At 40.5% G+C, this 23,966-nt stretch overlaps 5 protein-coding genes across 8 annotated transcripts; 3 read left to right on the top strand and 2 right to left on the bottom strand.

Annotated features, from left to right (window-relative positions):
- Positions 1-1,418: 1,418 nt before the first annotated feature.
- On the top strand, positions 1,419-4,836 carry LOC106389920 (serine/arginine repetitive matrix protein 1). Of its 3 annotated transcripts, XM_013830268.3 has the most exons (11): positions 1,420-1,670; positions 1,744-1,825; positions 2,044-2,261; positions 2,364-2,453; positions 2,575-2,703; positions 2,792-2,929; positions 3,008-3,142; positions 3,231-3,365; positions 3,454-3,600; positions 3,685-3,897; positions 3,982-4,836. In XM_013830268.3, the coding sequence occupies exons 2-11, from the start codon at positions 1,786-1,788 to the stop codon at positions 4,681-4,683; spliced, it is 1,947 nt and encodes a 648-aa protein (XP_013685722.2). In that variant the 5' UTR covers positions 1,420-1,670; positions 1,744-1,785; the 3' UTR covers positions 4,684-4,836. The 3 variants fall into 3 exon arrangements, with proteins under 3 accessions (XP_013685723.2, XP_013685724.2, XP_013685722.2); XM_013830269.3 differs by lacking the exon at positions 3,231-3,365 and having other exon boundaries at positions 1,419-1,670; XM_013830270.3 differs by lacking the exon at positions 3,454-3,600 and having other exon boundaries at positions 1,419-1,670.
- A 224-nt stretch (positions 4,837-5,060) lies between these two features.
- Positions 5,061-7,926, top strand: LOC106389918. Its single transcript, XM_013830265.3, has 3 exons — positions 5,061-6,178; positions 6,261-6,538; positions 6,671-7,926. The coding sequence occupies exons 1-3, from the start codon at positions 6,058-6,060 to the stop codon at positions 7,802-7,804; spliced, it is 1,533 nt and encodes a 510-aa protein (XP_013685719.2). The 5' UTR covers positions 5,061-6,057; the 3' UTR covers positions 7,805-7,926.
- On the bottom strand, positions 7,876-9,941 carry LOC106389919 (probable CDP-diacylglycerol--inositol 3-phosphatidyltransferase 2). Of its 2 annotated transcripts, XM_013830267.3 has the most exons (11): positions 9,744-9,941; positions 9,547-9,655; positions 9,355-9,439; positions 9,202-9,251; positions 8,964-9,003; positions 8,848-8,892; positions 8,695-8,760; positions 8,506-8,620; positions 8,378-8,434; positions 8,197-8,295; positions 7,876-8,087 (listed from the first exon to the last, which is right to left on the bottom strand). In XM_013830267.3, exons 2-11 carry the CDS (start codon positions 9,611-9,613, stop codon positions 8,028-8,030), a joined length of 684 nt encoding a protein of 227 aa, XP_013685721.2. In that variant the 5' UTR covers positions 9,614-9,655; positions 9,744-9,941; the 3' UTR covers positions 7,876-8,027. The 2 variants fall into 2 exon arrangements, with proteins under 2 accessions (XP_013685721.2, XP_048630619.1); XM_048774662.1 differs by lacking the exons at positions 9,202-9,251; positions 9,355-9,439 and having other exon boundaries at positions 9,744-9,940.
- A 1,078-nt stretch (positions 9,942-11,019) lies between these two features.
- LOC106389917 (heavy metal-associated isoprenylated plant protein 26) lies at positions 11,020-12,646 on the top strand. The gene is made up of 2 exons (XM_013830264.3): positions 11,020-11,335; positions 12,070-12,646. Exons 1-2 carry the CDS (start codon positions 11,258-11,260, stop codon positions 12,451-12,453), a joined length of 462 nt encoding a protein of 153 aa, XP_013685718.1. The 5' UTR covers positions 11,020-11,257; the 3' UTR covers positions 12,454-12,646.
- A 343-nt stretch (positions 12,647-12,989) lies between these two features.
- LOC106389916 (E3 ubiquitin-protein ligase UPL3) lies at positions 12,990-21,290 on the bottom strand. The gene is made up of 17 exons (XM_048774669.1): positions 20,113-21,290; positions 19,821-19,931; positions 19,625-19,741; positions 19,364-19,534; positions 19,130-19,291; positions 18,500-18,736; positions 18,296-18,417; positions 16,824-18,228; positions 16,614-16,712; positions 14,839-16,389; positions 14,505-14,729; positions 14,304-14,408; positions 14,033-14,113; positions 13,870-13,938; positions 13,629-13,757; positions 13,282-13,401; positions 12,990-13,193 (listed from the first exon to the last, which is right to left on the bottom strand). The coding sequence occupies exons 1-17, from the start codon at positions 21,022-21,024 to the stop codon at positions 13,128-13,130; spliced, it is 5,682 nt and encodes a 1,893-aa protein (XP_048630626.1). The 5' UTR covers positions 21,025-21,290; the 3' UTR covers positions 12,990-13,127.
- Positions 21,291-23,966: the final 2,676 nt, after the last annotated feature.

Genomic DNA, 23,966 nt, shown 5'->3' with positions numbered 1-23,966 from the left:
TGTATTTTTTTTTAATAATCAATTAAAATTGTTATTATCATTGAATATCATTATTTTTGACATAATTTGAGTTTTTGTTTACATCAAAACTTATCATATTTTAGGATAATTTTAATTTAAAATGTAATTTTCATATTTTTTAAACAAATTCTAAAATATTTTAAAATATTTTGTTATAATTGTTAAAAAAATATTGAGTTGCATTTCAAATAAAAAGGTAAAGATATTAAAAATATTCTAATTAAAATATGTAAAATTTAATATAGTTTTAGGGAAACGGTCAAAATAAAAAAATTACACATAAAATAATCATGATTTTTGTTAATTGGACGGATCATTATTTATACGATATCGCACACGAAAGAAAAATTTCTGTTTTTAAAATTATCTAATTAATTCTATACTTATTTTTTTATATTTTTTATATGATATCACACATTCGTAAAAAAATAGAAAGTTTAAGACGCAAAAAAAAAATATTTACTTAATGAATATAATATGAACGAATATTACAATTACATCAGTTAATAAAATAAATAATTAAAAATTGGAAATTCATATCCGCGCTGGCCAGAGTTTAGTTGAATATTAAAAAGATAGTTTATTATTCACAGGGCATTATGCAAACAGCAGTCAACGCGCTTCAGGTCGTTCCCTTTCTAATAAATTATGTCAAAAATGGCTGAAATCTGTGGGTTATAGACTTGTAGACATATACGCGCTCCGCGCGCATTTGATGAGAGTGGGATTGTTTATCATCGCGCGCGTGGAGATATTTTGTCTACCTTACGTAGAAGTCATTATTTGTCACAAGGTGAACTCTATCTAATTCACATTCTTTTTAAAAGCTTCCTAGGCAACTCTGCGGTGCTCTTTCGATCACATCCCTTGTTCAGTGATATGCAACGCTATTCTCCGCAAATGCTCGTACCATTGAACTGGATTCATTATGTCCACACGGCCTGCCACGAAATCACCACATATAGACGTTTCAGTTCACGTCCCTGCCAACGCTGCAGTATGCATTTTCCTCCAAGCCCTTGTAGCTGAGTAGGAGAAGCACCGTTGAAGACGAAACCACCACAGACACAGAAGCAACGAACGTGTGCTGATGCACTTATCCCGAGTGACACTTGTATCTGCATTAGCTTTCCCATCTTGATCCTTATGGTTTGTTTGTAACCGAACCTTTTTCCTATCAATCCTGGTTGGTGATAAAAAGAGGATTTAGTCTTATTCCCTTTAATTTTAGCCCATTTCGTGATTGGTGGTGATATTGGGCACTGCTTATGACTTATGAGCCCATCGATAGGCTCACTAATCAGATAGAAATATTTATAACGTAGTGTCGAAATATTCAAAGTAGATTTTTTTCAGAGCCAGTACCATTGACCAAGTAAATCATGGCTGCGGCTACTTGAAAAAAAGAAAAGAAAACAAGTGGTAGAAGATTAGATGGAAGCAATTAAATAGTGGTATACGATTGTCTGTTTGTAATAGTCAAAGTCAGCTTAATAACTATGGTAGACTTTCAATTGCAATTATAGGCTCCTCTGACTCGTTATATAAAATCAAATGAAGTATCACGTAGCAAAGACGAAACTAACCAAAAGCCATCTCTCTCCGGCAACAACAGCTCACAACTCAGCTCCCTGCTTCAAAAATTCCAGGTAATGAACGCGGGCGTGTATATACTTACATACATAACCAGTTAAATGGTTATCTGATTTTCCGGTTTTACAGGCATCTTATTTACCGATCCAGTTTAGCCCCATCATATGCAATATGGACTTCTTCAGTTCAAAGAAAGATGGAAAACGATCAGGTAATTTTTCCAACTCTGGAAAGTCCCTTCACACTTACTCTCTGTCCGATATGAATACCACCGGAAAAAGTCGCCAGAATGTTTAAATCTGGTTACAGACATGGATCATTTTCTCAAATCCTATCTTTCAAGAAGTATCTTCTTATGTTGATAACTTCCGTTGACTAAGCTAAATCCAAACGTTGACCAGTTTTATTTTGTTTGGTACGTCTCTTCAGGACTGTTCGGGAAGAAAAGTGCGAGCAAGAGCAATCCGGCGACCCCTCCTCATCCCGCCGCTGGTAGATCTCCGCCACCTTCGTATCTCTCCAACAAAAGAGCCGAGACAGAGTACGATTTCCCTATCTCCCGTGAACAAAGAACATACCCGAAACAACCGGCGTCTGAACGCGTCCCCAACTCCCACCCTAGGCCTCCTGTGTACGGATATGGCACGGTACTCTATTACATAAAGATATATTGTCTGTTTCCTTAGCCGCCAAACAAACTTTTCGAATTTGTAGATGACATTGAGTTTGCCTCTTCTCTTTTATTGCAGCCTGAACGTAGAGAAAGAAAGGAGAGGATGAGTTATGAGCCAGAGACTAACGCTCCTTCAAGCCCCTATCATCCCTCTGGAAACCGCACGGTACTTTTGACCGTCTTTGAATTGGTGTTGTGTAGAGATATAGTAAAATAACAGAGTCGGTCTTTGATGGTTCAAGGACATGGTCTTATTATTACTGACATGATACTGTCTTCTATTGCAGCCTGAACGTCGTAGAAAGTCAAGCGAGTATAGCCGAGAACAGCAAGATCGAACGTATGAGGCAGATACCCGAAGCAATGCAAGCCCCTTTCACCCATTCAAAAGCCCTTCTCCATCTCCATACCACACGGTACTCAATAACTAAAGCTCTATTGATTATTATGATCCATGTTCATACCAATCAACCACTAAGCATTCGTTCCAATGCTTGATTTCAGCCTGATCGCTGCAGAGAACACAATGCAGACCACTACGAGGCAATGTATGAGCCTGAGGCCAATACCATGTTTCAGAACAGAGCTCCTGGAAGCCCATTTCATCAAGCTGGAAACCGCTCTCCATCACCATATAGAACTGTAAGTCTTGTTCCTCATTCTCGAGTACACAATGAGCCACATACATGACATTACATAAAAGTCTCTCTCTAATTGCAGCCTGATCGTCATAGTAACGAGCAATTTGAAGACATGTACGAACGAGATGGTGATGTAACACCACGAAACAGCTCTCCACCGAGCCCCTTTCATCCAGCAGCAAACCGATCACCACCACCACAATCATACAGAACGGTACCATAAAACTCAGCCTTAATTTCCAGAGACAGATAAAGTGATTCACTTAAAACTGACAATAAAGTTGGTTATTCTAATTCTGCAGCCTGATCGTCGTAGAAACCACCCTGATGATGAGCAAGACGGCGAAGTAACACCACGAACCAGCTCTCCACCGAGCCCCTTTCATCCAGCCGCAAGGCGTTCGCCACCACCACCACAACAACAACCATACAGAACGGTACTCTAAAACTCAGCCTTATTTTCCAGAAACAGATAAAGTGATTCACTTAAAACTGACAATAAAGTTGGTTGTTCTAATTCTGCAGCCTGATCGTCGTAGAAACCACCCTGATAATCAGCAATCCGAGGAAGTGTATGAGCGAGACGGCGAAGTAACACCACGAAACAGCTCTCCACCAAGCCCATTTCATCCAGCTGCAAGCCGTTCGCCACCACCACAGCCATACAGAACGGTACTCAACAACACTCTCAAGTCTTTATAGTGGTAAAACAAAACGAAGTCCTCTTAACAATTTGGTCTCATAAATAAAACGCAGCCTGAACGTCGCAGCAACAACAATCATGGTGATGAGCAAATGGAAGCAATGTATGAGCCAGATGGCTACGTTATGCGGCAGGACAGCCCTCCTCGGAGTCCAGTTCATGGAGGAGCATACTATTCATCCAGTGATGACGATAACCACTCCACCTACCTCTTCCCAGAGATTGGCACTCCAACTCGTTCAATGCCAGTCTCCGCCAACACCACCGTATGAATCCTCTCTCTCTCTTTCACCATTGTTTCTATGCAATTTTTTCATACGATCTTATGTAACCTTAATTCATATCTGCAGCCTGTTCACCACAACTATCAGATCGTTGTAGCCGAAAACTATGAGCCACCGGAGCTAGCAGACGAGTCACAGAGCTTCTCGATCCAGGAGATCGCCAAAATGCGAGGACTCAAGGAAGAGAGCCAATCGATGATCTCCGAGTCCTACGTATCCGTCGCGAACTACAGAGTGAAGGCGAGCGTGGCGGAAACGCTCCAGGCGATCATCTCCAAGCACGGAGACATCGCCGCCTCCTCGAAGCTCCAGTCCAACGTGACGAGGTCGTACTACCTCGAATCCCTAGCCGCCGTAGTGATGGAGCTGAGGACGTCGGGGCTGAAGGATCTGACGAAAACGAGGGTGGCGGAGATGGCGGCGGTGGTGAAAGACATGGAGTCGGTGAAGATCGAGGTGTCGTGGCTGAAGAAGGCGGTGGCGGAGCTGGGGGAGGCGGTGGAGTACGCGGGGGAGTACGAGGCGGCGAAGGCGGAGAGGGAGGCGTGCGAGAGGGATCTGAAGGCGAGGAAGTGGGAGATGGAGGAGATGAGGGAGGAGCTGGGGAAGAGGGAGAAGGAGATCAGGGAGTGCAGAGAGAGGGTGACGGCGGTGGCGGGAAAGCTAGGGCAGTTAGAGATGGAAGGATCGAGATTGAACAAGAATCTGGAGATGTTTCACTCCAAAGTCGATAAGTTTCAAGGAGAAGCCGTCCTTCTCCACGTTTAATACACTTTTTTACATATCTGTTTGAATATGAATATATATGGGCCCATATATATGCTTGTTTTGGGTTCAAGGCCCGTGAAGCTATAACACTGGCCCACCAACGGATCTTAATTGAATGTTTTGTTTATGTTTCTATATGATTTCATTTTCTCAGGTCGTCTCACACTAGCCAGTGACTATACCTGGGCATTTCGGGTATCGGTTCGGTTCGGATATTGGTTCGGTTCGGGTATTTCAGTTTTCGGGTAATTTAGATAGAGGGTTAGAGGATTCATATACTACTTGATTTATTTTCGGTTCGGTTCGGATTCGGTTCAGATAGTAAAACTAGGAACATAAAAATATCCGGAAAAAAATCGGTTCTCATTTGGTTCTGGTTCGAATTCGGGTAGTTCGGATAAAATATCAGATATTTAGGGTACAATATCAAATAATTAAGGATAATTTAAATAAGATGTTTGAATATTTCAGATTACTTTGGATATTTCAGATAAAACTATCCGGATGGTTTCATATACTTTCGGGTAGTTCGGATACTTTATAATAATTTAGTTATCCTCAACTATTTTCGGATACTTTTAATAGATTTTAAATTAAAAATATATATATATTTAGTTATGTTATATGTACATATAATTAATATTTTTATATATTTGGGTACTCGTTCGGTTTTCGGTTCGGTTATTACGGATATAGAAATACAGGAACCGTTCAGATATTTGAGGGTTTTAGTCCGGTTCCGGTTTCAGGTATTTCGGTTCGGTTCTGGTTTTTTCTGCCCATGCCTACGAGTGACCTTTTATTTATTTTTTAAATACAAAGATTTGTACAGAGCCAAACTCGGAATACTGCAGTCTGCAGTATTGTAGAATGTGTATTTTGTTTTGGTCGAAGTAGACTGTGTTTATGTCGGCTTTACATCTTATTTATGTGTATAGACGTGACGACTGATCAATAGCTATCTTTTATTCTCTCACTGATTCAAGACCACAACTTGTGTTGTTGGGTCAATCTTGTAAGCAGTTATAGTCTCTGTGGGGAAGAAAATAAGCACTAGTTTTTTGTACTCTTGCACTGCAAGAAAACAAAAAACATCAACTGTACAGGTCCGCTTTACTTTGAAATTTGTTCATTTTTTGGTGAATCCTTCCAAGTTCAGTCCCGTGTCTTGTCTTCTAAAGAACTATTCATTCCATACACCTCTTTTCTCTCAAACGTTGACTCCGTCTTTTGGTGATAAAACTTGTTTGCTTCTTTCCTGTTTTGATGAAAGATTCAATTTTATAAAGAATTCCTCTTCCTTTTTTTGCTTGCTCTGGGTCAGGCCACAGGCTTATTTGTTAGATCTGTGAGAGAGAGAGAGAGAGAAGTGACATGTCTGGAAAAGTCTATCATGATTGTCCCAACGTAGGCAATCCCTACCATGAGTGCAATGATCGATGTTTCGAGAGGATCAACTCTGGAGATGTCCCCAAGAAGGAGAAGAGGCCGTTTGGTAAGAAGCATGTTTTATCATCTAGATTGCATTTTCAACATTTTTGATTAATACAATCATTGGAACTTGTCTTTTGTACAAGGCTTTGGTAAGGCACCTTGGAGAAAGGACAGTCCTCCTATCAGTCCGGTTCGTGTTGTTGCGGAAAATAGATGGCCACTTCCTAGCTATTACGCTAAGAGGATGGTTGAATCAGACGAGTCTCCCTCATTCTCATCCTCCGATGACACCTTCAACGCAAACCTTCTGTCCAGGCCGCCTTCTCCTCTACATGGAAACAAACCTGAATCAGTCATAAATTGGCTCCCAATGTCACCTTCTCTATCTGTGTATTGCAAAAAAGATTTTTTCGCATCAAATGTAAGCATTTATTCTGTCTCTCTACTAATCATTCCTCTTTGTTTAAGCATTTATTCTCTGTCTCTCTACTAATCATTCCTCTTTGTTTAGTTGCATATCTTTTGGTGAGTCTCTCATGTTTTCTCTCTGCAGTTTGATCACCGTGCGCTCATTCATAATGGTCTAGACACTGAAATGACACCTAGGACTAGGCCTAAAGCACCTGAACATCCTCTTAGGACACATCAACACATGCCTCGCACCCCTGATTCTAGGCCTAGGACACCTGAGCGACGATCCAGCACCACTGATAATAGCACTGCACTAGAAACTAGACCTAGAACACCTGAACACCGGTCCAACATCAATGATAATGAACCAAGGACACCTGAACATGCGCGTGTTTCTCTAGGACCTAGGCCAAAGACTGCAGAACGTAGAGCGAGGTCACCAGAACACAGGGAGAGATCCTCAAGACAGCGGTCTAAGACTCCAGAGCCTCAAGGAAAGTACCTTGAACCTAGGATCCCACAAACTCAGCCGATATCGCATAGTACTGGCCTCCTCAAGTCGTCACCTGAGACGCAAGAAACTAGGCCAAAGGCTGAAGAATACAGGGCAAGAAACTCAAGACCAGGGTCAAGGATCCCCCAAACTCAACAAACATCCATTATCGAATGCAAGAGCTTAACAGGGGAGGAAACGCAGTCAATGATGTCTGAGTCGTACGTCTCTGTAGGGAGCTACAAGGTCAGAGCGAGCGTCTCGGACACCCTGCAGCAAATCTTGGACAAGCATGGAGACATAGCCTCCGGTTCAAAGCTCGAGTCGCTTCCCACGAGATCTTACTTCCTGGAAACGCTAGCCTCGGTGGTTCTCCAACTCCAGTCAACGCCTCTGAAGCAACTAAAGGAGACGCGCGTCTTGGAAATGCTAGCGGTCGTTGAAGACGTGGAGTCTGTCAGAATCAGAGCCGGTTGGCTAAGGGAGGCTTTAAACGAGATTCTTGAAGCGGCCAGATGCTACGATCGACATGATACGACGGCGGTGGAGAAAGGGATGTGTGAGAGGGAGGCTTTGCTTGGGAGACAAGAGATGGAGAAGATACTGAAAGAGGTGAGATGGAAGGAGAATGAGGTGAAGAGTTTCCGTCAAGGGTTGATGGAGACGGCAGGGCGTTTGGGAGATTTGGAGATGAAGAGAGCAAGGGTGGAGAAAAGGTTGGCGTTTCTTAGCTCCAAGGTGGACAAGTTTGATGGAGAATCTGTGTTGGAGAAGCTCTTCTGATCAATCATTGTCTTGTTTTTGGCATTTATTTATTGAAAACATAAACACTACATTAAGTGCATCTGCTAAAATAGTTAAAAGGATCTTTCATATTATAGAAAACAAAGGCAAGACAAAGGGTATATCTACATCCACCATTAAGCAAGATGCATCCATATATGTACACAGTGTCATACACAAAAGAGTTTAAAAGAAACAAAGACGATTCAAAGAGCACAAAAACTCAGGGCTTATGCTGCTTGTCTATGTCATACAGGACACAAACATCTGCAGCCGTTTTCATCTGACACGCCAGCAAAAGAAACAACAACAACCAAAAAAAAAAAGACGATAAGAACCAGAAACTGCTTACTATATTGGAGACTGATTAGTTGTGGTTCAGCTTGATTTACCTGAATCACATTGATGATCTGCTTGATCGACCAACCGAATATACTCAAAGCCAAGAGTAAAGAGAGCGGTGAAAACTGTGTCAATGATTCAACTACTACCTGAAGAATGGAACCCAGAGATATTTTAGAACAAAAGATTAGGTAATAATAGAGATTTAAGAGGAAGAGAAGAGAAGCTCACGCTCATCAGATTTTCAGTATGGTTCTTTGATATGAGAAAGAGGATTATGTAAAGAATCTGTAATCATTTGAGCAAACTCAGTGCTATTGCATCGAAAAAGTTTGTAATATATATAAAGTGCAACTAACCTCGCAGGAAACACAGCAATAACCCATGAACATACGGTTACCATAGTATAGTCTAAACAGCCAGCTCGTGCTATCTTTCACATCCTTATGGCTGGTCTTCCCTGATAGAAATGTACTGCGACTCCAGTATTATTTTTTGTGCTATGTACAAAAACTATATACAAATGTACAAGTTGCAAAAAAGAGTACCTGTACATTTGGAGCCAGTGACTAGCAATATCTAAGGCCAGGAGTGAGAGGAAAACCAAGCTAGGCCTGTGTTATAGTAGTGTGTAAGTCCAAGGCTATGTAGATTAAAAAATATAAAATCAGCGCCAAATCCATCAAATTGAGAACACTCACCGGTATATTTGGGAGAGAATCACGAGAAGACACGCTGTGCTGACTCTGTAAGCAAAACGAGGATAATAGATTGTTATTACAGGAGGAATAAGTTGAATATGTAGCAGAAGATTAACCTGTCTGTGACCATGTCAAGAACAGCTCCAAATGTAGAAACTGAAAGTGAGAAGAAGACAAGATACGTGTGTCACTATCGAGATCTTGACACTACAGAACAACCAAATGAAGCTCTGTATATGCTGTTCAATTAGAAGATCCGACTTAGATGAAACTCAAAACTAGTAACATCAGTGTCAGGATCTTAAGAGCAAACCACAAACAAATATAAAATTGACTGGAGCTGGAAAATGAGACCTTGGTTGAATTTACGAGCGCACCATCCATCGACAGAATCACAACAAAAACTTGAAAACCACATAGATAAAAAAAAAAAAAAGGATACCTACCATGTTAAAACAAGTATGAAAGACAAGAAGGAAGAAGATGAGAGTGGGGGTGAGGGAGGACCTGAAAAAGTACAAGAGGGAGAAGAGAGTCTTGTTGGAGAAGCACACAGCAAAGGCAAAGCAGTTCAATACAACTCTCATGTACCCTGCCCCCCCCCCCCCCCCCCCAATATTTTTTCATTTTCATCTCAAAAAAAATAGATGCCATTTTTAAACATATATTAAAAGAAAAACAAAGACCAAGGGGACGCACCAACGATATTGGGAATGTAAAGGTAGACAGAGAGCTTGGCCGGTCTCTGCTTATTACTAGCCATCATGATAAGAGAGTGAGAGACTTGTATTCCCCCAGGTAACAACACCTGAGCAATGAGCACGAAGATAAGGGTAAAGGAGCAAACTTTATGAGAACCCAACAAGGGAAATGCGTAGATACGTAAACACACTAACCAGTATAGGTCGAATCGATTCTCAAGACGGAGATTTTAATCAAGTTGAAAGATTGAAAAATAGAGCAATTTCAAGCTCACCCACAAGGTTTGATTGAATAAGGACTGTAGAAGTAATAACGGAAGAGTGCCCACCAGAGTTATTTTATTTTAAAAAATCGAATCAGGTTCTTAGCTTCTTCTCTTCCCCGAAGCAATCCAACGATTTCGAATTGTTAAATATTTTTGTCATTTTTTATACACTTGGCCCCTTGCTTGTTTTCCTTATTACACTCTTGACCCAAAATTAATATTCTACCTTTCTTTGTTTTTTCTTCTTTCATATGTAGTTTGTTTACGCATACACGGTTGATCAATTATGAAATACTCAGTAGCAAGTACTACCAACGTCTAAGCAGGGCCGGCTTCACTATGGATAAGCCGTGCGATGAAATTATTTGATATGTATATAGTTTTATTTTTACTACAAAATATACAAATATTACTGACTAAATTTTAAAAATATTTTAAACATTATTTGTATATAAATTTTTGAGAGTAAATAATTTTTTTTGGCCCTAGAATTTACCGTGTGGAGCAGGCACTGCATCTAAGAAAATTGAAATTGACCTTCAACATGTTTGTGCAACGTTTCTTGAATTTTGGATAATTGAATGTCATGGTTCCAGAGACCGATAAACAAATGATAAAAAATGGTAGGCCTCATAAAGGATCCAACAGAGGCCCAAACTTCGAGTGAGACAAATAAAGAAAGGAGTCGGCACGTCGGTGAGACTTGCGAGTCATCGATTATCCAAAAGCCTCTTCTGTTTCCCATACCATCAAAATTAATTATTTATTTTTCTTTTACTTTTTTTTTAAATATACTGTATATAAAAAGCAGCAGTGAATCTAACGCACCGTTCTTGTCTGTCTGTCTCCATCCCAAGATCAGTCATATAGGACTTGACACAAGTTTTTTTTATTGTAAAAATGTTATATTCTTCTTCAAACTATGGTATGACCCTTGTTATTTTTCTCCTTTCTATTACATTAATCCAACTCTAGCCAAACCGAACACTCAAAATACTAAACTGAAATCAGGTAATTAACAATATATACAAAAAAAATTAATGAAGATAAGATTTTTTTTTGGTAAAAATGCAAGAGAAGATTTAGAGACGTCGACTATGAAACTGGTGGTGGGACAAGAGAGGAATGGTGAGCCATCATCCATTTAATTATTAACTTTTGAATTAAATAAATAATTAGTTTAACTTTGAATTGATATTTACCGACTACTATTTTATTGTCTTTGTATCCTCTTTCTCCCCTATTTAAATTATCATTTCTATCATATTTACTTCCTATCAACTTTCCCTTTGCCCCTGAATCACTGTGCTGTGTGCAACTATCATCTATACTCTCTCTACTACTAGAGATTTTTTTTTATCGACTCCTTCTCCTAGAGGTTACCTTTTTAAAAATTCTTCATTCGATAGATCTCTCAGGTTTTTTCTAGTGTTAAAGGTGAACATGGGTGTTCTTGATCATGTCTCTGAAATGTTTGATTGCTCTCATGGTCACAAGATTAAAAAGCGCAGACAGTTGCAGGTAACGCCCACCACCATCTTTCTTCTTCTAATTTTAGATCTTGATTTTTGAAAAAAAAAACAAAAAGAAGATTCTTTGGGAAAGTGACGAGTCCGCTAAGTTCGATGAGAAGGAAAGTTTTGAGTGAGATGTGGACCGTTTTCTTTCGTAGATCTCGTTGATTAGGTTCCATAAATATACAATTAAGTAGCAATTATCTTAACTATGCTTATCAAATTTTTTTATATCTCTTGCTTCTTAATTACTTAGAACAGAAAACTCAGATAGGTGGAAAAATATTGTTTCTGAATTTGATTTTGCTCTTTTTTCTTTCATTTTCTTAATATAGTTTACACAATTACAATCATGAAAATAAAATTTTGTTGATTTCATTTGAAGGTTTTTTGTGTGTGTTTGAATCTTTGAATTAATGTTATTAACGCCGACCAAATAGATTCGTTTTACTCTGGAACACAAGCTGCATCCATCTGTTAGATTTACACCGGGATTGGTTGTACTTTATTAGTATAACTATGTTCTCTGTCGGAATCTATGATTATTTTTTTTTCTTTTTTTTTCTTTAAAAAGGAAAACAATCATAATCACGTGTACTAACTCTCACCAGTCAGTCATGATATGATTATCTCAGAGACGTTTACAACTAGTAGTACTATTTTGCTTAGATATTTTTTTTAAGTAATAGTATCACTTAACATTTTTCTGTTTGTCGTTTTCTTAACATCATAAATTAATAGACGGTGGAGATCAAAGTGAAGATGGACTGCGAAGGCTGCGAGCGCAAAGTGCGGCGGTCGGTGGAAGGCATGAAGGGTGTCTCATCTGTGTCGCTGGAGCCCAAAGCCCACAAAGTCACTGTTGTTGGCTACGTCGAACCCAACAAGGTGGTGTCCCGTATGGCTCACAGGACCGGCAAGAAGGTCGAGCTCTGGCCCTACGTGCCCTATGACGTCGTGGCTCATCCTTACGCCTCCGGAGTCTACGACAAGAAAGCACCCTCGGGTTATGTGAGAAGAGCGGATGACCCTGGAGTTTCGCAGCTGGCTCGTGCTAGCTCCACTGAGGTCCGCTACACTACTGCTTTTAGCGATGAGAATCCAACTGCTTGCGTGGTCATGTGATTTGTCATTCTAGCTGCATGCGTGGACCCTTTCAGCTGTTTTTTTAATGTATTGGTGTGTTGTTTTTGTTTTTGTATATTAATAGTCAATACCACCATATGGTAGGTTTCTTGTGTCTAGCTTGAACTCTGTACTCGTAACGCTCTTTTTAATTGTAATGTTTTCCTATTTATGCTTTTGTTTCTCGTGTCTAGAGATATCTATGTCCAATTAACTTTTATCAAAAAGAAAACTGATGAAAACGTCTTCTGTTCAATCTCCAGAAACGAACAATTATTTCTTGATTCCTTTGATATCTTAACAGTCAACTGCTGTGACTGATAGATCCTGTCTTTATAAAAAACAGAATTTTGGATCATACAACACCTAAACCTTTGTACCTTTTTTATTTCTTTCAGCTGACAGCTTTTATTCACCACTATCCAATTGCTTCGGAATTTTCAAACGAATTTCAAAGGCAACCAAAATTATTCAAGTTTGTCTTTTGATTTTATTTTTATCCTCCATGTTTTAATATATTACTTGCACATGAAAAATATTGAACCTAATTTTAATAATTCATGGTTTAATAGAAATAACATTCAAAGTGCAAAATCAGAGTCTTCCGATGTAAAATGTACAAAGAAGAGAGAGGGTTGGTGGTTTCTAGCCGCAGCGACAACAGAGAGAGACGCCTAGGAGAGGTCGAACGATCCCTGCCCTTCGTTGATCGCGTAGAGCAGTTTCTTGTACATGATTTCCTGTTTCAGGTACAAACTCCTATTCAGGCTCACTCCAACCAACCAAACACAGAAACCATAGACTTAAAAAAAGAGAGACACGAGTTACCTTTGTAGAATAAGGAGGGAGCTTAAGGTAGTTGGCGCAAGTCATGACGCTGGGAAGATCGTCGTCTGCTGTTTCCGAAGCCCCTGTCCCATTGGCAGCCGCATTTGAGGTTGATGAGAGCTGCACCAAGCCAAAAACACATCAATTGAAAGCAAATACACAACTTAAATCGAGTAAGAGCTAATTCCTCTTAACAAGTCTTGCAAATGCAAGCAAACACCACAATGCGTCACGTGTAGATGTATTTTGATATATGGCTTCGTGGGTCTAGTTTAACATGACTAGGAACCTCTTGGCTCAATTAAAAAAACGCTTTTTAACCGAATATATAAGTAAAGGTTTCTTACCTTTCTCACAATCGTCAGCTTTGGGTTGAGAACAGCTAAGCCACCAGGAGGAAGCCTAGGAGCTCCAGTTACAAACTGGCAGAAAGCACGCTGTTGATCTGCTGTAAGCTCTCCCATGATCTCCAGTAACTACCACCAGGGTGAAAATCAAAGTCAAAAAGGAATCAACAATAAATAAGCAAAAAGCTTGATTGTAAAAGAAAATTGGTTTTTTAAAAAACTAGCAAGGAAAGTAACTTACGAAAATGATTGCCGGACTTTTTGCAGTATAACCGTGATCAAACTTGATATGTTCAACAAGAGTCTCCGCCTGCAATAAAAGAAAGGTTTTAGAAATGAAAATTTTATCTAGTTGATTCAAGTCAAATGGGTAGTGGAAATTCAAAAGAAAGTTGAAAAATTACCTCCCACAACTCTCTACGACCACATAACAAGTAGTCCAGCTCAGAAGGGGTGAATACTTGTAAAGATTTTATGTCAAAGACCTGGTAATCATGTGTAAGAACAGAGAGGTCTTGTAAGGATAATAAAGGTAAGACTAAATTAAAGACTTAATATAAACCTGTTGTTTAAAAGATTATGAAGTATGAACCAAAAGAAACCACTCCTTCCATATGATTTAGAAGCCAACAGGAAAAGAAAGAGACAAAGCGGAGAGTCTGTGAAACTGCTAACCTGATTGAATCCAGATCTGAAGGCTTCAATCTGCCGGGCAACTCCTCTCTTGACAGTGGCATCAACGACCAGGGATATATAGTCCTCAAGACTATTAATATCAACCTGTAATAGAACAGAAAACAGTACACGGCATCAGCAACAATGGACAAGAACTAAAAGAATAGTAAGATATGGGATGTAAAGCTTATTAGACGGTACAATGTCATCTCCTGGTCTCAATATGTATTCAGGATAGCCAGGTAGGGTGAAGTCCAAGCAAAGATCTTCAATACGGGATCCACGTAAACATAAATCAGAAATCACGCTACTGTTGTCACCACCTTCTGCTTCCAGATAGTGCTTACGGCCAACAAGAACACGAAGCTCTTGCAAAGTCTTGCCAAGTTCAGTATCAAATATTATAACATCATGCAAATCAAGCTCCTGTTCAGGTGAGAAAAGAAAAAGAAATTACGAACAACGTAAAGAAGTGTCGAAACTACTAGTCCACTCTTAGCTAAATAAAAAAAGTTACTGATAGTAAAAAACTCACTTGACCAAGAATGAGCTTATAAAAAGCTGTACTTAACGGGACGTCCATTAGCCGTCCATCTTGAAGTGCCTTTGCCATCACGCGCCCTAAAAGGCGGAAATATTCAACAACTTTATGAAACCGACTACCTTCAGATACGTCAGCAGTTGAGGGCCAGGGCCGAGGGAACAACCCAAGTGGTGCCTGAACTATATCTCTGTCCCTAGCTGCTGCAGATTTACCGTCTTGAATCTCATCTCTATCAGTTTGCATAGATAACTTGTCACCAGAATTTGATCTCCACATCCCAAGGGAAACCTTTTGCAAATCATGGCTTAGGAGTGTGTAAAACTCAAGTGTGGGGCCTAGACCAGTACCAACTTCACCAAAATATTCTACTTCAAGCACAGCTTTTTGGCTAGAATACATCTCCATAACTTTCGCAGCAGAATCTAATATTCTATTTCGGGATACCCGCACTTTCTGGCGCTGCAATCTCCCTATTCTCATCTCTCGTTCATTTGTAGAACCACTGCCGTCAGCACCTTGCTGCTGCTGCAAGCGGTTCAATGCACGCGACAACCCAAAGGCAGTTGAATAGAAATACTGTCTCCGGGTCTGAAACGGAAACAAAAACGGGCATGCTGTAGTCAACTGGTAGCACCAAGAGGGAAGACTTCCACTGCACAAAGCAAGCGCGTCCTGGATCTGTCGAGCTAATTTGGGTGTAAGTTTGCTGTTGATGAATTCTTCATGAGAAACCTTTGCAGCAGTTGTATTCAGATCATCTAGACTTGTAATTTTACCCTCTGCGAAACGATCAGAAATGGTTTGGGCTCTTAACCGAGGGCCAAGCTGATTTAAACCCTCTAGTACACGCAACAACGCCAAAACATTATACGTAGAATTTGCCTTCTCAAGGTCGCATGGAAGCTTTCCTTGTACGATACTATCCAAAAGAGATGCCCTATACGACTGGGCTTCTACGCTTGCATTAGTAGTAGCAGATTTAGTGGATTTAGATGGTGTGGTAGAACTTGCACCACCAGCAGACAACCTATTCGCTTGGCTGTCCGGCATCTGGTACATGATAGTATATATATCATTTAATCTGCTTCCATCACTCGAGATGAAATCGCTGCCACCGAGCCTGTCATCATCATCTTCGTCTAGCATAAGTTGTCGTTGCACAGCCTGATATATCGTCATATGCCTACTAAGTTGCTTTCCTCCCGCAGTAAACATCAACTTAGAGGACTCATCAGAACTTCGATTCAGGGTACGCCCATGTAGGTCTCTACTCCCCCTGATACCTCTACCACTGGCAGCTCCAAGCCCTGCCATCGCCGCAGCAGCGAAGGAGAGTGCACCCCTAGAACCATAAAGATTCCCAATGCCAGCATCAGTAGAATTAGATCCCCTTGCAGTTGCTGTTCCACTACTTCCTGCCAAAGCTGAATTCATCTGTCGGCCGCTAGGTGCTAGGCCGGCTCCCTCATCATCCACTGCGTCTCCCAATTTTACATCATGAACCTTATCAGGGGTGCACATGGGAAGACTGTCATCCAAGACCTGAATTCAAGACCAGATCAATATGAGAAATTGTGGTATAAAGTTCATAATTCTCTTTAGTCAGTTCTAAAAGGAAAGGTTCCGATAAGGTCAGCTCAATATGGTAAACTTATCTAAGAATACGGAAAGCTAGCAAGCATTATTGCGAGAAGTATCATCTTTCATGTTGTTAGCAAGAGAAATAATTGCGTCTGTAATGTACATACTGGGGAGGGAATACTTACATCCTCCTCATCATCATCATCATCGTCGTCAGAAATGTCTTCCTCTTCAATCACCAAAGCATCATCCATGTCGACGGGGGATATATCCATTTCTTCGTCCTGCAAGCAATATAAGTAAGATAGTGCTGCATAAGCAGATCACACCACAAACATAATATAATGTTACACAATAAACAACCATGTAATCCAGAACTTCCTACAGTGACATACCTCAGAGCTGGAGTCTCCGCTAGCTGGTTTCATTAGTGTATCTTTGTCAAGAACAGCTTTCCTTTGAGCACTGCTCCTTGTCTGAGGCCCCTTATCCGGCTGAGCCGGCTTCATAACACCTTTACCTTTAGATGAGCTGGTACCTTTCTCGTGCACAGGTTCTTTCTTTGAGGCATCGCCTATTTTAATTGCTGATCTAGATCTAGAAGAATGACGAGTGGTGGAAGCTGGAGTTGACGAGGATGGTGATGAAACACCAGCACCGCTAGGTAATGTGCCTGGCTCAGTGTTTCCAGCAGGCGCTGCTGCCTTCACCCCAGATTCACTGCGTTGAACTCGGGGCCAGAGAAATTCCTCCACTGCTGCTATGCTTGCCAATGGATCTATGAGAACAATATTGGAGGAGTAATCACGTAGAGCCTTCTCTCCAGGTGCACGGCATAACCGCAACTTCAAAGGATGTGCCAAAGCACTCAACCCAGATGAGAGACGAGCACTTCCACTGAGTGACCTTGAGGGATGGCTAAGGACGACCGGAAAGCGTTCCAGTGAAGACAAAGCATCTTGAAGTTTCTGAATCAAAACAGTCATAGGAGGGATCTTTCCCTCATTACCATCAGAAGGAAGTGCAATTTCTAGAAAAGCTTTGAACCTTCTGAGCCCATCCTGGCGAAGTTTGGGCAAATCAACCTCGGAGATCTTCTCTTTGGAAAAGTATCCATAAGAAAAATAGTTAAGCAATGCTGCTACCACACCACTGCCAATAAACTCAAAAGTTGAGACGCCATCCCCTTTGCTTAGCTCGCCAAGTATCTCGGAGATGATACCAATCAAGTATTCTTCTTTGCTAGCAGAAAAATCGCCAAGGCATGGCCCAGAGACTTTAGATTTCCCCTTTCCTTTCACTTTATGATCATTTGTACCAGCAGTTAGCTTCGTGCAAAGATTCTTCAGATGCAAGAGATCATCTGTAACTCCAACATCAAATTCCCCACCATCAGACGGGAAGTGCTTGTCTTTGAATGCTTTTGCACAGGAGCTAACTGTTTCCCTTAGCATGAAGCTCGCTGTAGGAGATTCCATGGAATTATGGGTCGCACCTATGCTAGCTGACACAGAATTCTTAAGCTCTTCCGACTGATTTCCATCAGAATTGGCATTACTACTTCGCCGTCTGTAACGCCTAGATCGTGCAGATCCAGGCACACAGTCATTTTCCTGATCAGTAGAAGCATTAGCACTAGGTTTACCAACCAAGACAAGTTGATCTACAGCATGAACCACCCCTTCCCTCACAAACACTTTCGAGAAAGTTTCAGGAAGTTTTTCCATCAGAATTTCTGCAACTTGTAGAGCAGGAACCAAGACTTGTGGATCTTTCCATGCCAAGACACTAGCCAAGAAGCTACATAGGAAAAATAATGTAAGAAGTTGCGCCATGTGATACCTAATTTAAAACATAAACAGCATACCTCGATATATTTGTGTCACCAATTAGAGATTGAATCATTTCTGGAGTGCTGAAATACATCAACTTTGCGATAACGGAGAGACATTTATGACGAATAGTACCATTGACACTAGAACCATAGATCTGTTGGAAAGAAAACAAGGGTAATTAGACATACAGGAGGTTGTATGAACATTAACTTGTAGCAACCGCAACAAAAAATTACCTGCACTAAAACTGGAAGAAGATCCAATCCAAATTGCTGCAAAAGTTCGGGTTGATCACAAAGTAATTTTTCTCTAGGTGAAACTTTGGGAGAATCTTCTTGTTTTCCTGAAGTACTTGGAGAAGAATTTTTTTGGCCTGAACCTTTCACTAACGCGTTTGCGCTAGTAGGAAGGGAGATACTTCCTTCTGGCAATGGAGGGAGGAGCTCGTTCGCTAGGTTGACTATCTCAAAAATCTAAGATGCAAAACAAGAGTTATAATTCGGAACCTTTCTGGAAACAAAGGACCTCACATGATCATGTTCAAGAATATATTCAAGAATTAGAGAGTCATGGGATCAAAGTTAAATAAACAAGACAGAGCACACTGATGAAGCGCTAAGCGCTTTTATCTATACCACTTCCAACACCAGACCAGAAAACAAGCATAGGAAACTTGAGCCATCGGCTACAACATAAATAAAGCTCAAAATACATGTACATAGATTATCATCGAGCTGAATAGACAAATCTCCTAAATGCAAGTGATCTATTTGAAGGTGTGTCCCCTAAGCATCTCATTGTACACCATTTATTTTATCAGGAAATGAACAAAATAAAGTCTGTGATGTCAAAAAGTAAATCCGTACCTGATCTGCAGGCCTGCTCAGTGCTGGGGATATAGATGCATTAGCAGAGACACCAGAACCCGACAGAATATCCTTAAGAATGCTACTAATACCGAGAAGAAGTAATGTCCTGCACCCAAGAGGTGAACCGCTCGCACAGGTGGAAAGTAATCGGATTAATCCCTGTGAAAATATGATGAAAATGTCATCCTATGAATAACGAAATATAGAAAACACAAAAGAATTAACTCATACCGTGTATGTTGAAACACCAAGAGATGCTTGCCCACCTCCCGAGTTGCTAGCGGATATAAGAGTCGCAGCTTGAGTCACCAGGCCATGGTTGCATAATTCATCTAATTTATCAGGGGACGATGCAAATGCTTCGGCAATCCGAGTCAAACAGATAGAAGCATATTCCAAAACCTGTCACCGTACGAACATACTATGAAGGAAACTGGGGCAAGAGCAGAACTAGATAGTACCACAGTACAGCAAAAAAAAAGGATCGTTTACCTTCGCATCATGATACTGAAGTAGGTTTGTCAGTACCGGTACAGCTTCCATAACATAATCAGATGCATCAGAAGGTAACTTCTTGCACATATTTGCAGCGGTAGAGACTGCTACACGCTACAAAGTCAAAGTAAAAAAAAGTGCATTAGATAAACGAGTATGGAAAGCATAAAAGAAAGGTTACAAAATTACCCACCTGGACACCGGTGGAGAAGAAATCCAGATATGATAGCACTGCCATAAGAGCACCAGCTCGCAAACAGGCCGTTGGGTGTTCCTGAGATATCTTTTTGAGAGCTTGCAGAGACTGTTGTAAATCACATGAAGAATAAAATCAAATTTCAAATTTCGTCCTAAGTAAATTAAAATATTGGATATGTACGTGTAGAAACTGCAGCATAAAACATTCCACAACATACACTTTATCCAGATTTTAGATAAGTATTATATTCAAAAAAAAAAAATCAAGAATTGCTAGGAAAGCGAACCTGCTCGGCCAAGTCCATGTATTCAATGGTTAGCAATCTGGCGACAAAGCATGAAACAGCCCCGTAATGAACAACAGCAGCACAAGAAGAGGGCAAAACATCACACAGATGGGTAAGAGCCCTGGCAGCAAGAAGCATAATATCCGGATTGCTCTCATGGTTAAGTAGACCAACAAGAACGGGGACGAAGGAATCAACAGAGAAGGTGCTCAAGGAGTCTTCGGTGCCAATGGATAACATCTCGCAGAGCTGGGTCAAAGCCTCGACCTGCTTTCCCTCTTCTCCTTCAGAGCGCAAGCCAGCGAGTATCTTCTTCATCCTCCCATTTAAATGGGAAGAAGAACCTGAGCCAATACCTGAAGAAGGAAGCAAGTCATCAAGTCCAGCTCCAAGCTTCCTCAGCAACCCTTGTAACGCACTGCTGGCTGAGCTCATGTTGGGATGCATGAATCCCCCGTTGCCATCCTCACTATCATTGTCATCGTCCTCTTCAGCGGCGGCGGCAGCAGCTGCAGCGTCCATGTTGAGCTGCTGTCTGGCTCGGTCTCTTTCTCTATCCCTAATCCTAACCTCATGCTCCTTCTCCTTTCCCTTATCAGAATTAGTATTATCGTTTCCCCTGTTACCTCGTCCCCCGCCGCGGCGGAATCCAGAAGACTCGGTGGATGTGTCCATGGGAGTAACGGCGGCTGTAGCGGTAGCGGTAGCGGCAGAGCGAGAAGAACGAGAGCGGGTGGAGGAGGAAGGTGCAGTAGCGGTGGTAGCGGCGGCGGCTGAAGAGGAAGAGGGAGACGAGAGGCGAGCGCGTTTGCTGCGAGTGGTGGGACCTGAGGGAGGAGGAGGAGGAGACGAAGAAGAAGAAGATGGGGCAGTTGAGGTCGCCTCCGCACGCTTGCGGCTCCGAGTTTCCATACAAAGGAAGAAACCCCTCCACACGAGTCTCTCTTATTCAGAGAGATTCCGATCGCATCTCAACTGATCCAGAAACCGATCGGATTAAGCTCGCTCGAAACCCTAATTTGCTAGCGAGATCGTTAGGAGCTAGAGAGAAACAAACCTGTTGATGAACGAATTCGAAATCAACGCAAAAGGGGCTACGAGATCGAAATCGAGAGAGGAAGGAAGGAGGATCTTGATTTCTTTCGAGATTAGAAAACCCTAAATCGAGTAATGAGAGAAGAAAGGGATGAAAAGGGCTTTTGCGCAAAATATATAGATTCAAGCGAAGCGAATACGATACCGTTTTCCTCCGTCCAGCTTTTCCGACAAGAACTGACACGGGGATCCCCGCTACGTGTGATTCGTTTACTCCATTAAGCTTAATACGGTGTCGTTTTACACTTTATCATGGGCTGGACAGATGGAAACAAAATAAGCCCAAGATATAAGGCTGGGCCCAACCATCAGCCATAGATATCTGCAAGCTTGCACGGGTTTAAGCCCCCACTATGATGGAGGTTCGCTTTCTTATACTTTCAACTCTACCTTCTCACTACGATCCATGGACTATATAACACATTACTCATTACAATTATATATATGATCTATGCAAAGATACAAATATATTCTTCTTTTATGATTGTAGTAAGGAAAAACTATGGTTTGTCGAGAAAATAATTAGTCATTACAATTATATATATGATCTATGCAAAGATACAAATATATTCTTCTTTTATGATGGTTTGTTAAGAAAATAAATATGATAATAAAATCTATCTATCTACTTATTTAAATGAATCTACTCAATGAAATGCAGGTGATCTATGCAAAGATACAAATTTATTCTTCTTTTTTTCTTTAGCCATCACACGCTAATTTAAAATCTAAATGTAGAAATTTTTGTTGTTTGGGTTTGAGTTTGTTAATCGGATGAAGACATATATAAATTATTGTACATATTTTATAAAAAAAACATGACAGTATATAATACATTAGTTCTTTTATAAGTGTGCCCTTGTTTGGAACTTACAGATTTTTTTAATATATATATATATATATACATATTAATTTAACCCGAAAAACAGAAATTATGATTCATTTATAAATCCAATATGAACATACCGAGGGAAAAAATCGTCGGTACGTCGTCGGAATAACGTTATTCCGACGACATACCGACGAAACAAGTCCTCGGAAATAACTCCTCGGAAATTCATTTTTTCTCGGAAATCCCTCAGAAATTTCCGAAGGAATTCCGAGGAAATGAATTTCCGAGGAAACTCCGAGGACCACCAGTTCGTCGGAAAGGTTCTCGGAATATATCGAGGGAGAACTTCTTCGGAATATTTCGATGGACTTTCCGATGGTCCAATCCTCGGAAGTTCCGATGAAATGTTCCTCGGAATTTTCATCGGGAATTTCCGAGAAACGGAGCCCTCAGAAAATTCCGAGGAGGAAGGAGTCCCTCGGTATATTCCGACGACTTATTCTGAGGAAATGTTCGTCGGAAATTTCCGAGGGTTCATTTCCTCGGAATTTCAAAAAAAAAATTAATTTTTTTTTAAAAATGAAAATTTTGAAATTTAAATTCGAAAATATAAAATTAAAATTAAAATTGAAAACATATTAGATAATATTCAAAGTTGTACAAATAAAAATAAAACATTCCGAGTTTTTGAAAAAAAAAACTACGGGTCTTGCACGTTCGGGAACACCTCGTTCGGGTACATCCTTTTCATCATTTGCTGGTTCAGCCTCTTCTGTGCCTCATAGCCCGCCTGTTGAGCCGTCTTCTGGGTCTCCAACAAAGATATGCGATCATCCTTGTCCTTCAACTGAGCCGTAAATATTTCTGGATCAACAAATGGCGGTGGTGCAGAAAAAGTAGGAACCGACCGAGAGCGATGACCCAAACGTCCCTTCTTCTTTGGAACCGACTGAAATAGAAAATAGCCAAATTTAAATAATATAAAAAGACGATAAAATAAAAATCAAGAAATAAATGAATTGAACTTTAAAAAAAAAAAACTTACCGATTCAACGATTTCGTTGATTCGAACCCGGGACAAGTTGGTCGAAGCCGTCGAATCGTCATCCTCGGTTTGAAGCTGAGACACTTTGTCTTGCACCTGAGTTTGGACCATGGTGACCACTTTCCTCACAAGACCATCATCAATCTGGCCTGTCTTCTTGTTGGTATACGTCATCTTCATTAGGGTGAGATCATCAACCGACTCGCCATCATTTTCTTCCGCCTTGAAAAAAACATAAATTAAACAAACATTAGAAATTAGAAAAAATGCACAAAAAATAAAATTTCAAAACTTAAATAATTGAAGAAAAAGTGGTTGAACTTACCATGTGATCTCCCAGAGTGGCAATAGATTGAGCACACAAGTTATGCTTGAAGACGCCCTTCCCTTTACGCTCGCTCCTGCGGTTGGTGGAGTTGGTGGAAGAAGTTTCTTTCGTCTCTTCCTTATCCCAATGCACACACAACTCCTTCCAGACCGTGTTGTTCATCGACTTTGGGACCTTTTAATAATAAAAAAAAATAGTTAAATTAATTAAAAAATAGTTAATAAATTAAAAAAATTGTTTAATAAATTAAAAACAACCTTGTTTATTTCCCACTTCTTCTTCCACTCGTGCATCTGCTTCCCATAATTGTCCATAACTTTATGGACGAAGTGGTGATAGAAAAAGAGCGTATCATCGGAATTCCAGTTGAATTCTTGCTGGAAAAAAAAACACAATTAGTAGAAAATTTATATTAAAGATTAAAAATATAAGTAAAAAATTAGAATACTTACCGCAAACTGACGAAACCACATATGCTGCTTGTCGGTAGGGAAGTCAGTGAAAGTCGGATGTCCCTTGTCGAGGGCCGAGTACATCATACGGTTGATCCATGC

This window comes from Brassica napus, unplaced genomic scaffold (genome assembly GCF_020379485.1).
Source record: "Brassica napus cultivar Da-Ae unplaced genomic scaffold, Da-Ae ScsIHWf_44;HRSCAF=83, whole genome shotgun sequence".
NCBI lineage: Eukaryota > Viridiplantae > Streptophyta > Magnoliopsida > Brassicales > Brassicaceae > Brassica > Brassica napus.
The sequence above is the reverse complement of the archived record's forward strand: the minus strand, read 5'-3'. Positions and strand labels throughout refer to the sequence as shown.

Coding starts and splice junctions, on each gene's coding strand:
- LOC106389920 (XM_013830268.3), top strand. CDS start 1,786: ATGGACTTCTTCAGTTCAAAGAAAGATGGAAAACGATCAG. Junction 3,143..3,230: donor CACCACAATCATACAGAACG/GTACCATAAAAC, acceptor CTAATTCTGCAG/CCTGATCGTCGTAGAAACCA. Junction 3,366..3,453: donor AACAACAACCATACAGAACG/GTACTCTAAAAC, acceptor CTAATTCTGCAG/CCTGATCGTCGTAGAAACCA.
- LOC106389918 (XM_013830265.3), top strand. CDS start 6,058: ATGTCTGGAAAAGTCTATCATGATTGTCCCAACGTAGGCAATCCCTAC. Junction 6,179..6,260: donor GAAGGAGAAGAGGCCGTTTG/GTAAGAAGCATG, acceptor CTTTTGTACAAG/GCTTTGGTAAGGCACCTTGG. Junction 6,539..6,670: donor AAGATTTTTTCGCATCAAAT/GTAAGCATTTAT, acceptor TTCTCTCTGCAG/TTTGATCACCGTGCGCTCAT.
- LOC106389919 (XM_013830267.3), bottom strand. CDS start 9,613: ATGATGGCTAGTAATAAGCAGAGACCGGCCAAGCTCTCTGTCTACCTT. Junction 9,252..9,354: donor TCCCTCTTGTACTTTTTCAG/GTCCTCCCTCAC, acceptor GTGGTTTTCAAG/TTTTTGTTGTGATTCTGTCG. Junction 8,088..8,196: donor AGATCATCAATGTGATTCAG/GTAAATCAAGCT, acceptor CTGGCGTGTCAG/ATGAAAACGGCTGCAGATGT.
- LOC106389917 (XM_013830264.3), top strand. CDS start 11,258: ATGGGTGTTCTTGATCATGTCTCTGAAATGTTTGATTGCTCTCATGGT. Junction 11,336..12,069: donor AAAAGCGCAGACAGTTGCAG/GTAACGCCCACC, acceptor ATAAATTAATAG/ACGGTGGAGATCAAAGTGAA.
- LOC106389916 (XM_048774669.1), bottom strand. CDS start 21,024: ATGGAAACTCGGAGCCGCAAGCGTGCGGAGGCGACCTCAACTGCCCCA. Junction 19,932..20,112: donor ACATGGACTTGGCCGAGCAG/GTTCGCTTTCCT, acceptor GATTTACAACAG/TCTCTGCAAGCTCTCAAAAA. Junction 14,114..14,303: donor TCAGATCTGGATTCAATCAG/GTTAGCAGTTTC, acceptor CATGATTACCAG/GTCTTTGACATAAAATCTTT.